General features: G+C 36.8%; 2 protein-coding genes across 4 annotated transcripts in view; both read left to right on the top strand.

Annotated features, from left to right (window-relative positions):
• The window catches only part of LOC136808286 (coiled-coil domain-containing protein 146-like), a 108,752-nt gene that overhangs the window by 57,787 nt on the left and 38,239 nt on the right, over positions 1 to 12,726 (top strand). The gene's annotated exons all lie outside the window — the stretch shown is intronic.
• The window catches only part of LOC136808291 (brefeldin A-inhibited guanine nucleotide-exchange protein 2-like), a 48,486-nt gene that overhangs the window by 19,160 nt on the left and 16,600 nt on the right, over positions 1 to 12,726 (top strand). For all 3 annotated transcript variants that reach the window (XM_067064828.1, XM_067064825.1, XM_067064827.1), the window contains exons 7-23: positions 117 to 474; positions 775 to 1,009; positions 2,348 to 2,447; positions 2,992 to 3,152; positions 3,750 to 3,843; positions 4,205 to 4,382; positions 4,643 to 4,757; positions 5,464 to 5,498; positions 6,023 to 6,193; positions 7,007 to 7,091; positions 7,563 to 7,731; positions 8,168 to 8,319; positions 9,122 to 9,250; positions 9,723 to 10,325; positions 10,820 to 10,971; positions 11,245 to 11,566; positions 12,037 to 12,167. In XM_067064828.1, coding sequence (XP_066920929.1) covers positions 117 to 474; positions 775 to 1,009; positions 2,348 to 2,447; positions 2,992 to 3,152; positions 3,750 to 3,843; positions 4,205 to 4,382; positions 4,643 to 4,757; positions 5,464 to 5,498; positions 6,023 to 6,193; positions 7,007 to 7,091; positions 7,563 to 7,731; positions 8,168 to 8,319; positions 9,122 to 9,250; positions 9,723 to 10,325; positions 10,820 to 10,971; positions 11,245 to 11,566; positions 12,037 to 12,167 — 3,190 coding nt within the window. The remainder of the gene's footprint in view (positions 1 to 116; positions 475 to 774; positions 1,010 to 2,347; positions 2,448 to 2,991; positions 3,153 to 3,749; positions 3,844 to 4,204; positions 4,383 to 4,642; positions 4,758 to 5,463; positions 5,499 to 6,022; positions 6,194 to 7,006; positions 7,092 to 7,562; positions 7,732 to 8,167; positions 8,320 to 9,121; positions 9,251 to 9,722; positions 10,326 to 10,819; positions 10,972 to 11,244; positions 11,567 to 12,036; positions 12,168 to 12,726) is intronic.

The following is a 12,726-nucleotide window of genomic DNA, read 5'->3' as shown; positions in this document are numbered from 1 at the left end:
TTAAGAAATTATGTCAAAAATATTAATGGTTAGTATTCAATGTATTTTGGTTCTTTGTTGGCCCAAACTCCACATTTTGACCATTTCTAATGCCGTTCTTGATATATTCTTTATAGCTGAAGAAATTAAAACAGAGCAGTCTGAGAAGCAAGAAGAAGCAAAACAAGACGAAGGCCATGAAGATGCCAGTGAGAAAAAAGCTGATGATGAAAACAGTAATGATTCTACCAGCAAAGAGGCTCCTCCAGAAACTGATAATACTTCCCTGCCTCCTTCTGAAGAAACCGATAATGAATCAGTTAAACAAGACGATGATGCGCAAACAGTGGTTTCAGAAGATGGTGTCGAGTCCGCAAATTATGCTAAGTCAGCAGTTTCTTTCCCACATATTCTTCAGAAAGATGCTTTCTTGGTGTTCAGATCACTTTGCAAATTGTCGATGAAACAATTACCAGATGCTCCATACGATCCAAAGTATGTTTTTTATGCTTTAAAGCCTAGGAAACTTAAAAAGCTGTCTTTGAAATCTTCAGCTTGATTTTGTACCAGTAGGTTCTAAATTCCCTCCCCCTAGCATATAGGTGCCCCCTAGTAAGATATTTCTGATGATGTTAATATGATTTTGTATTATTCATAAGGGTTTAAATGGAAAAACTGGGGAAAATGTAGTCCTTATGTAGTAGGAGATTATGTAGGTTTCAGGCTAGATGGGTAGGGTCCTACCGTGGCCTGAATATTTCGCACTCAAATGAATCCATTGTTTCCATTCTCCAGATCACACGAGCTTCGATCCAAAGTTTTATCATTGGAATTGTTATTGGCTTGTTTACAAAATGCTGGCGAAGTATTCAAGACCAGTGAAATGTTTATCAGTGCCATTAAACAGTACCTGTGTGTTGCCCTTTCAAAGAATGGTGTTTCTTCAATCCCTCAAGTCTTTGAGCTATCATTATCGTTGTTTTTAACGTTGCTTTCTGATTTCAAGACACATTTGAAGATGCAGATTGAGGTACAGTATTAATGCTTCTTTTATTATTATCGTAGGTCCTTTTTGCTATAGGCATCTCCATAGGAAAATGATTAAAAGTAACAATTTCGTTGTCGAATTTAACAGAGGATGCCCGGATCTGTATTGAGTGGTTTAGGATTCATCTTGGTAGATGTCTTACGCTGTAGTTTATACTGCCTGCTAGCTTGCAAAACACTGCCACGCAGTTTTTTGGATCGAGTGCGTTAATCCGGTCCGAACCACTAGGCAACAAGGCCAGCGCACCCCAACCTCATTCATGGTGTATTGTGGAATGGATACCTAGCACAGTCACGGACAGGCTTTTTGAGTTTCTGTCTACGCAATCGGTGGAATAGTCGTCCGGCCGGCGGAAAATTGGCCGTCGGAATAGTCATCCGCTCGTTGGAACTGTTATCCGGCCGCCGAAAAAGTCATCCGGCCCGCGGAAAATTGGCCGTCGGAAAAGTTATTTGGTCCGCGGAAATTGAGGTTGAGTTATTTTTTTCGAGCTATTTTTTTTTTGAGTTATGAAAAACCGAGTTGTTGCGTCCTTTTTTGTAATTTTTGGCTTGATTACAATAACCTTATCAACAATCTGGTATTCAGGAACCGAGGAGTTATAGAATTATAGAATTATTTAATAGGGAATTAATTTTAAATAGCTTATCTAAAAGTTATTCAATTTAAAATAACCGATTAGTTAACAACAGGAAACAACTCAAACAATTAAAGTAAGCAAAAAAACGAGATAACGACGATATTGATGATGACCAATGACATCATAGTTAAACCAAAATTTACGGGAAATGTTGTCATAACTCGTTTTTTTGTAGCTCAAAATAATAACTCGAAAAAAATAACTCGACCTCACTTTCTGCGGACTGGATAACTTTTCTGAAGGCCATTTTCCGACGGCCGGATGACTATTTCGGCGGCTGGGCGATTATTCCGCGGGCCAGATGACTATTCCGACGGCCAATTTTCCGCCGGTCGGAAAGCATTTCGGCCGGCCGAACGACTATTCCACCGACCGAGGAACTATTTCGACGGCCGAATTTCCGGCGAATTCTGACCCGGATCCCCCCTGATAGTTAAGATTGATAGCCACTACACTACTAAGACATTGTTGACTTTAATAACTTTATTATATTTCCTCGCTTCCATACAGGAGTTTTTTTCAACCGTTACGTCAGATCTCGCAAATGGAATCGCTTCATTTTTCCAATAGCGTGGAAGCTTCGTTCGAAAAAGTGAGATCGCAGCGCGTGCAAGTGGAGACCGGCCATAAGTTTCTCTAAACAAAAAAAAAAGATCTTTACATTCGTTATTCATTTTCAGGTGTTCTTCAGGGAGATCTTCTTGAACATCTTGGAAACGTCCACCAGCTCTTTCCAACATAAATGGATGGTTATGCAGGCTCTAACCAAGATTTGTCAAGGTATACATAAATTCTTTAAACGATCGTTATTATTGTTTGTTAGACCATATAAAGATCGTAGTACTCTCAACCAAAGTCAATTTCAGTTTTTTAAAGGAATATCATGTTAATGCCATTTTGTCAAAACTTAAAATAGAATTCAGGTTAGGTTATCTTTTGGTTTGTATCAAATTTTAAAAAATCGAGACCAACTTATCAATTATAAATAAGTTATATATGTTTTTTTTATACCAACACGATAAACAGTAAAACAAACCAACAAATTAAGGTCGAAAAAAATCAAAAACTTTAAAATTTCTGTAATACAGTTGATGCTCTCTAATTCGACGTTCTACTTCGATAGGCTCCCTTATTCGATGAAATTTAAAGTCCCCGTCAACAAGAAACTCTCATAAACGACGCTCCCTTATTCGATAAGCTCCCTTATTCGATGAAAATCCAATTCCCCTTGAAGATCGAATTAGAGAGCGTAAACTGTATTTTGACACTTATATCAAGTCTTACTTATCAATGTTTTTATATCTTTTATCTTGGTCAACCTTAGATGCTCAGACGGTTGTGGACGTGTATGTGAACTATGATTGTGATTTGCAGTCAGCGAACATTTTTGAGCGTCTTGTGTACGACCTCTCCAAAATTGCTCAAGGAAGACATGCCATGGAATTAGGTGCTACCCCTGCTCAAGAAAAGAAAATCAGAGTAATTGTAAGTTGAAGAAAGTTTTTTATATGCTTTGTGGAACCCAAAACCAATAACAGTGCTCAATGTTAATGATAACAGAGCTTTATACTAGTTTGAGTAAGGAAAACGATTTAAATTAATTTCATACTCAAAGTTTCAAGCAAATACATATACCGAACATATACAAATTTACGTCCTGCGTACGCAGATGTTGCCAAAGGATGCGGGACGCGCGTTTCAGTATGAAATTAACTTAAATTGTTTTCTTCACTCAAACTAGAAAGTTTTTTTTAAGAATCATTTTTCTATCAACAACATTCTAATTTTCTTGCGCCTTAAAATATCGAGGATGTTAACAAGACTGGACAATCTTGAGTCTCGAGCTGTTAAAAACTTATATATGTCCTGAAGTTTGAAGGGTTAAGATATTTTTGATAAAAACGATCATTTTCAGCCAACTTGGACCTTGAAACCACACCTTTATTATTGTTGCTTAGCAGAGCTATTAGTTAGGCGCATTGTACATTGTTCTAAATTTGGGAGTTTTTTCCTGAGAAACTTTTTTGACTTGGTGCTTCTCTCATCAGTCACCTTATTTTTATTTTTCTACCAAATTTTCAGGGTATCGAATGTCTTGTTTCAATATTGAAATGTATGGTGACTTGGAGTAAAGATCTTTACATGAACCCTTACAACCAAGTCTCCCATACGCCAGGTAAGAGAATGAATTATAAAAAACACCCAATAATTTGATCCGTTTCGTATAATAAATTACAGTTATTCATTCAATGTCAAATTACTTTTTTTAACACTTTTGGATGCGTCAGGTCTATGTCTTTAGACAATTGACTAGTTCAAACTTCTTTTTTTATAAGAACTAGTAAATTTTGGCTCGGGCTGGGCTGGTCTTAATTCTCTAAAATTTTCAAGCTTAAAGGTTCTTACGATGTTGTTTTTTTGGGTAAAAACCTTCAAAAAAGCTCATTCCTAAGGGTTACTTCAAACTTTGAATTTCTTCTTTTTTCCGTGTTTAGCTTATTCCTTATAATAATCTCGTGTTTTTGTTTTCGTTGCAGAGGGTGGATTATTGGATAAACCAGATAGTAAACCTTCATCAACGTTGGAGGAGAATTCACATGGTGGTAGCCAACAATCATTAAATTCCACCAACACCGTATCAAGCGCGTCTGATAACCCGGAACAAATCATCGTACAGAAACAAAGGAAAGAGCTCGTCGAAGAAGGAATCAAAAGGTTGGGATATTTTATAAGAATACTTTTGTGTCTTTGTCTTTGTCTCAAAATCGTCTTTCTCAGGGTATAAAATAATTTTGGAATTTATCCCTCAAAGATTCAATTTTTTTGCTGGAATGTAATTTTGGAATATTTTCTGCGATCACCGCAGATCAAATATTCTAAAGGGTAGTTTGGATGCCTTTTCTGTTGCTACTGTTTGGAAATACCTCATTTTTATCAGGTTTGTAATTCATTTCCAAAACTATTTTCTGTCGTAGATTTAACAACAAGAGTCCAATGAAAGGTGTTAAATACCTTCAAGAACAAGGTCTGTTAGAGAGCACTCCAATTGCTGTCGCTGAATTTGTTATGAGCGATGATCGACTTGATAAAGTAAGTACTGATATCTTTCTACACCACTGACCTTTATATATCCCTGGACCAAGCTATATCCGCCATCTTTGATCGAAGTTTTTTTTGAAAGTTGGTACCCGCAAAGAAGCCATTGTAGTGTTTGGTGTTTGAAACTTTGCCTAACGACAAACGGCGCTACATCATTAGTGTTCAAGCGAAACTAGATCTAGTGCTCTCTCCGCGGGTATAAATTTCAAAAAAGCTCCGATCAAAGTATTTTGCTTGGTCGGCATTGAGTAACTTGGTCCAGGATATATAAAGGTCAGTGCTCTACACCCACTCCACTTAGTAGATTCAGTTAGATGTAGTGTTGTCTTCCTTTTAAAGAGCATTTTAAATAGGGTTAACAAGGTTGATGACTCGTATCGGATTTTCTTTTCTTTCTGATGATATCTTTTCGTAAGCTCTGATTTGGATGGCCCACTTTTCGCCCTTTTTAGTCTAATTGTGAATTAAAGTTGGCAGAAAGTTTTCTGTCCTCTTTTGACGTCAATGCAATGACTTCTTCAATTTTTTTCAAGCAAAGATTTTAACTTCCAACCTTCTGCCCACTTTTTGCATACTCTAACAATTAGAAAAAGCAGGGCAGAAAGTTGGCCGTCTAAATTAGAGCTGAATCTCTTCTGTGGTTTCAAATACAAAAAACAAGAGTAGTTCTCATTTAATCTATTCACTGCTCTTCTAGACCATGGTTGGTGAATTGCTTGGTGACTTCTCAGAGTAAGTAGATCGAATTTAGTCGCTTTGCAAAGTTTATCTGAAATGCGATTGAGAAAGTGATTAAATTCTGTTTTTTTTCGAACCGTAATATCTGAACATAATCTTAAACAGCCCACCTTTTGCCCTGCCGTTTCTATATGTGAATTAAAGTGGGCAGAAGGTAGGCTGTCAAAAGTCAGTGCGTTGCCTTCTCTTGACGTTAATGTAATGAGCTCTTTCATTCTTTTTCTAGAAAATATTTCGACTTCCAACTTTCTGCCTACTTTTGGTCTACTCTTACATTAAGAACAGGCAGGATAGAAAGTTGAATGTTTTCCAATTTATGATATGCGCCATTGCAATGTGTTCTGACATTACATCACCGACTCAACAGCTTATTGGTTGCAAGTGACAAAATCAGTAAAATCTGTTAATACGTCACTTGTAACCAATCAGCTGTTGGGTCCATGGAAGACATTGAAATGGTGCATATCGTGAATAAAAAACTAGTTATTATGAAATTTTGTTGCTGTTTTTTTCTCTAGTTTTGCCAAAGAAGTGATGTACAGGTATGTGGACATGATGGACTTTGAAGGAGTTGATTTTGTGTCGTCATTGAGAATGTTCTTGGAGAATTTCCGATTGCCTGGTGAAGCACAAAAGATCGATCGACTGATGGAAAAGTTTGCTTCCCGATATTGTGAATGCAACATAGAGTATGTTTTTAGTTGTCAATTGTTAATCCATAAAAGATTCGAGTATAAACATATTAGAAATCAATAATTTAATATGATCTTTCACCAAAATTACCATAATTTTACTAAACCCACTAACCTTATATCCATGGACAAAGCTATATCCACCATCTTTGATCGGAGTTTTTCTTAAAATGGTACCCGGAAAGAAGTCATTGCAGTGTTAAAACTTAACATCAAATGACATCAGATTGAGCGCTCTCGATGCATTTACACCGCTATTTATTGAATAATGCTACCATTAGGGTACCACTTAAAAAAAAAACATTTGATTTTGCTAGGCCGTGATTGAGAAACTTTGTCCAGGGTATATAAAGGTAAGTGACTAAACCCTATTCCTAGGCTGAGAAAGACTCTCTCTATCTAGTATTTTCTGTAATGTTTTATTCAGTTTTATCAAAAGACATCTGTGGTAAAAAGACATGACCCAAGCAATGGCGATTGTGCTAGATGAACTGAAATAAAGGAACTATAAAATTTCGCAATTCCTTATTCCTAGGTTGAATAGGATACAAGTCTTCTTGACATAAAATTCAGACTTCCATCAAATTTTCGTCTACAGTGGAGTCTCTTTAACTCGAACCTCTATAACTCGAATATATTTTTAACTGGAAAAAGTTTTATGATCCTTTCAGTTAATAGTGCTTTATAAACCTTTAAACCATAACTCAAAGTTTCCTTAACTCGAGGAAATTTGTTTCCCGTGCTTGTTCGAATCATGGAGACTCCATTGTATAAAATTTTAACAATCACTTTTTTATATATATTCTCTAGAGACGAGGTGTTCACGAGTGCTGACGCTGCATATGTCCTCGCTTATTCGATCATCATGTTGACCACTGATCTACATAGTTCACAGGTATACTTATTACCAGAAAATCGTACTGTAATTTCTAATTGTGTAGTCCGTATAATGGTGGAGGCCATCTTGAGATTGGGTTTCGTCCAGTTCAGTTTCGGAGGCCATAATACATTTAAATCTTTTGTATACAACTCTGAACGCTAAACACCTTTTAGACTTTTTTGTGGCTCGATAGTTCTACTTTTGTGCCTTGAATAGGACCAGATTAGGCAACAGTTCTGGACAACAGTTTCATAAGATATTTGAAAGCCCCCTCCCCCCTCGACTTAATCGATTTAATTTGAATTCAAATTCATTTTTCTCGAGCTAGAGACAATTCGAAAAAAATACAACCTTCTGTCTAAGATTGGACTCGACATGGCCACTTCTATTAACTGGAAGTCATCGTAAGATTCACGGTGTTTGCTCTTCGACTTACTGGCTTTCGATTTATTCTCCTCTAATCCATGTCCTGTACTTCCATCTCAGGTCAAACGTAAAATGACCAAAGAACAATATATTACAATGAATCGTGGTATAAATGATGGTAAAGACTTGCCACAAGAGTATTTGGAAGCCATTTACGAAGACATCCAAGAGAACGAAATCCAGATGAAACATCCACAAAAAGCTCAAAATCAACGACCTGCTACCCTCTGTAAGATCCGTGTTAAAAGTTCTTCCTTTTCTTTCAGTGAAGTATGTATAGAGGTTATTCCGCTTCAAAATTCTGCATAATTCACCAAAATTCCAAGAATATGGAGGATTTCCTAGGTGTAAAAACTTGCTTTGACCACTGTCAGATGTCTTTCGTAGTGTAATTCTAGTTGAAGACACTATAAAAGGATTTTTAGGAAAGGCCCTTTATTACCAACCAGGCTGTGTCTATTTTGAAATCCGTTTCTATTTGGTGCATGCCTTCAAATTTTTCTCTATAGGCTACAATAAATAAGGTTCAATACTGCTTGAAAAAGCCAACACAAATATGATCCTTGATTGATATTATAATGACATAGAAAATAATCATTGGAAGTTGTTAAACAATGATGGTTAGAGCAACAACACTCCTCCAATCTTTTTTATCTTTCTTGCAGTCTTGATGACAGAGAAGCAACGGCGAATGTTATATTTACAAGAGATGGAGAGTATGGCACAGATCGCCAAAAGCATGATGGAAGACATCTCACACGTACAAACCTCTTTTATTCAAGCCACGCACATCCAACACGCAAAACCTATGTTTAAGGTAGGTAGTTCCTTTTGTATTTTAAATTCGTTAAAAAATTTGTCAAAATAAAAACCAAAATTAAAAATACTTTACTTTTTAGGTGGAAAAGCTTTCCCGAACTAAAGACGCCATTTTTGAAATTTTCTTCGAATAATTTTTACTTATAAGTCATTTTTGTTTGGTGAGACCCCTATCACGTTAGGAAAAAAGAAGAACTGATCGGGCATATTAACATTACGGTAACCGCTGGGACCTCCTATGGGTGAATTCAATACTTTCTATCTTTTTGCTTTGCAATTTGCGAATCGAGTGCGTTATCCTATAAATATTTGCATGCAACTTGCGAATTGAGTGACCTGTCTCGATCGCTTCGCAACTTTTATACATAATATACACTAGTTTTATAGATATGGAGTAAAATATGGAATAAAATATGATAACAATCAGTAACAATAACAATACCTATTCAAACCCTTTCATTCTTGATATTCATGATGTAATATTCACGCATGAACAATAGATGTGACGTAACGACGGGAAGGAAATTGGCCCGCTACTTTGTATTGAAACCGGGGGTTAACGAAAAAGAAAGCGTAGAGAATTTCAATTAAAGAGTTTTTCTTCGTTTTGGAATATTTAGACTTCTGTGCTAATCTTTTCTTATTTTGTTCCGGGGATCCTTGCTTGAAAAACATCGAGGAACGCAAAACGCAAATGTTTTGTCACCAATAATGGCGGCCAAATGTTTTGATTCGGAGTGTCAATCAACGAAAGGATTACATCATGAATATCAGGAATTTCTTTTGATTTTCCGTTTTAGATTGCTTGGACACCAGTGTTGGCAGCCTTCAGCATTGGTTTGCAAGATAATGAGGATGCCAACTTGATTAATTTATGTTTAGATGGTATGAGATGTGCCATAAGAATCTCGTGTATCTTTCAGCTACAGGTTAGTTTAGGTTTTATCTATCAATCGTTTACATAAAAGCAAATAGCTAATAATACAAGTCAACCTATTTACAACTTATATAGTTCTTAAATGAAGCCGACACCATCAATATACACTTTTCATATTCTAAATTAGTTTCCGATGCATGAATTCTTTCTGTCTTTAAATTCTTTAAGGTCATTGAGATGTCGAAGTTCTTGGGGAACTAATTCCCATATTATGTTTTGGCCTTGATAAGAAAACGACTTCTAGTGTTTGCCCCTGCTGTTATTGTCTGAATTGTCACACCAAACATTGTTCTCACCGGTGCTAGGTACCTTTGTACTTTGTTATCATGTCTCGATTTTTTTTCAATTTTGAATTTAAAACCCGACCATTTGAACATAAGATGAAAAAAGGGAAAGCGAAACTTAATGTCACCTCCGACTGTGGTCGCAATTATACTAACCTTACTTCCGACCTTTTTTCCTAGCTTGAAAGAGATGCGTACATTCAGGCACTTTGTCAATTCAGCATGCTTATGGCGAACGCTGTCATCACCGAGATGAAAGCTAAGAACATCGACACCATTAAAACATTAATTAGCGTGGCTTACACCGATGGTAATTATCTTGCACACTCCTGGCTTGAGATAATGCAATGTATCTCCCACTTAGAGCTGTTACAACTCATCGGTACAGGCATACGTCCGAGATACGTGACCGGGGGTAGCTCGAACGCACCTGTGGTCAACGTTGGTGGCTTAGCTGGTAGCGCTTCTACTGGACTCCAATCTAACGGTGTTATCGACTCGAAGAAGTTTTCCAGTATACAAGAATCAATGGGCGAGACGTCATCTCAAAGTGTAGTCGTAGCTGTTGATCGTATCTTCACTGGCTCGATACGGCTTGACGGAGACGCTATAGTGGATTTCGTGACGGCGCTAGTGTCCGTATCGCAAGACGAGCTAGTAGCACCTTCTCAGCCGAGAATGTACAGTTTACAAAAGATAGTAGAGATTGCTTATTACAACATGGGTCGTATTCGTTTACAATGGTCAAGAATTTGGAATGTGCTCGGTGATTACTTTAACAAGGTCTGTATCTTCTTTCTCCGCATTGCTTTGTATTAACCCTTTAACATCCGTGTGTTTTTTAAGGTTCCACCTACTTGCCACGGGTAAAAAGAAGGTTCGACAATTTTTCCAGATGTCAACGCCAGAGTTTACTATCACATTTAGCTTTATTTTCTTCAAAAAACCGTGGCAAATAAATGGAAATTATTTATGACGACATATGCCGACGTAGGCACGGCAATGGTTAATATTACTACATTGAGATTGCACCCCTTGTTGTCGGTTCTTGCCCTTGGTTTCACTGTTTTTACAGCAGAGGCTTAGTTTTATGATAGAATTTTCTCCTTTTATAAGTGCCTAACTTCAACTTTCAATGAAAAATGATCCATGGGAGGTTGTGTGATTATAGTACGGGAGAATCTCCATATTAATACGCTATCTGGAAGTGATTAGATTTAAAAAAAATAATTATACAAAAAAACGTGATGGTTGAATCAATCTTTCTCCATTTACAGGTCGGTTGTAGTCCGAACGAAGAGATTGCTTTTTTCTGCGTGGATTCTTTACGGCAATTGTCCATGAAATTCTTGGAGAAAGGAGAATTGTCCAATTTTCATTTCCAAAAGGACTTTCTCCGACCTTTCGAATATATCATGAAGAAAAGCGGGTACGTAAATTTTTTTTTTACAAGTAAGTTTCTGCTGAGTTGGGTTTTATGCATTTCTACTACTTGTTAATCAAACTCCTAGAAAAGTCTGCAGACGGAAAATCCTTTCTGCTGATTTCTCAAAAGGATCCTAATAACACTTTAACCAAAGCCTTGGAATGGGGAAAATTGATATTTCCCAGTGCCTAAGCCTAAAAGTTACCAAGGTTCAGTTGCAACACTGTTGAAAATCCTTTGCTGATGAAAAAAACTTAATTGATCTTTACGATATAGCTCGTCAACGATTCGTGATATGGTGGTGCGCTGTGTTGCTCAAATGGTCAATTCACAAGCTAAGAACATCAAGTCCGGTTGGAAGAATGTCTTTTCCGTTTTTCATTTGGCTGCTTCAGACCTCGATGAAGGAATCGTTGAACTGGCTTTCCAAACAACTGCTATTATCTTTGAAAAGCATTTTTCGGCTACCGTAGACTCCTTTCAAGATGCCGTCAAATGTTTGTCCGAGTTTGCATGTAATGCCGCTTTCCCGGACACGAGTATGGAAGCGATTCGTTTGATACGCCATTGTGCAAAACACGTCTATGAGAATCCTAACGTGAGTTCTTTAACTATTGGCGCCTGATTCTTCTATTCCTAGTGACTACAAAATCTTAAAAACTTTGTTTACTTGAATATTTTGTAAAACTTTATGATCTTGATAGGCTTCGTCATATTATCTTCCTTCGTTTCGAGCGTAAAACTCTTAACTCCTAACCTCTATGGATAAACTTCTTTTGTTTGAAACTTCTATTATGTTAAATCCTATTAATAAACGAATTCCCGTTGGGAGTCACTAGTGGCCACCCATAGCAGTGCCTATAGACCAAGGATACGGCTTAAAAGCCTGGAGCTGTATATTGTGTAGACTATGAGTTTTATTATTAAGATCTGAAAAAGAAAAAGAAAAAAGACCTGAGTCTTTTTCACATGAACAGGAGTCAAAAGTTCTTATTTTCGCTATGAAGATTAAGAGCTGCATTAAGCATTTCTTGTCATTGATTTTTTTTTACTCGTTGTTCTTTTCAGATGTTCAAAGAGCATTTTGCAGAGGATGCTGGGATATCAGACACGGACAGGGTCTGGGTACGAGGTTGGTTTCCAGTCATCTTCGAATTATCGTGTATCATCAATCGGTGTAAACTCGACGTCAGAACGAGGTAATTAAAAACCGGGTGGTCCAAAAATTGTTTGCTGAAAATGAAATTTTGAGGGATGTTCACAGTTATGTTAAAGATTGTATCAAATTTCAAGAGAAAAGGGCCAATAGAACTTGTCAAAATTTGAATTTTATTGACACTTTTTGGACCATCCGGTAAATAAAACTTTGTTTTCATTGGTATACAATTCAAAGTCGCATATGAAGTCAAATTCAGACCACGGAATCTTTGCTTAGATAGCTGCGTTGTTTCACATGGTTGTATGTAACACAACCAGGGCGAAATCATACGATTTTAGTCGTTGTCTGATGAAAATGTTTATACAATAGTCTTTTTAACTCGTCTCTTTATAACTCAAATGGTTACTTAACTCGAACAAGTTTTCTCGTCCCTTCGTTGTTGTCTCACACTTAGGTTAGAAATCATCGTGCAATAGTGCTTCATATTTTTAAACGACTACCCACAAATACCCTGTATATTTCTTTGTAAAATCTAGTGATAAATAATCTCTTTTAATCTATTGTTATAATTACTTGAGGGTGACCTTTAATGTATCGTT

This window comes from Clytia hemisphaerica, unplaced genomic scaffold (genome assembly GCF_902728285.1).
Source record: "Clytia hemisphaerica strain Z4C2 unplaced genomic scaffold, Clytia hemisphaerica genome assembly, whole genome shotgun sequence".
Classification (NCBI taxonomy): domain Eukaryota; kingdom Metazoa; phylum Cnidaria; class Hydrozoa; order Leptothecata; family Clytiidae; genus Clytia; species Clytia hemisphaerica.
This window is presented reverse-complemented; position numbering and strand designations above follow the sequence as displayed.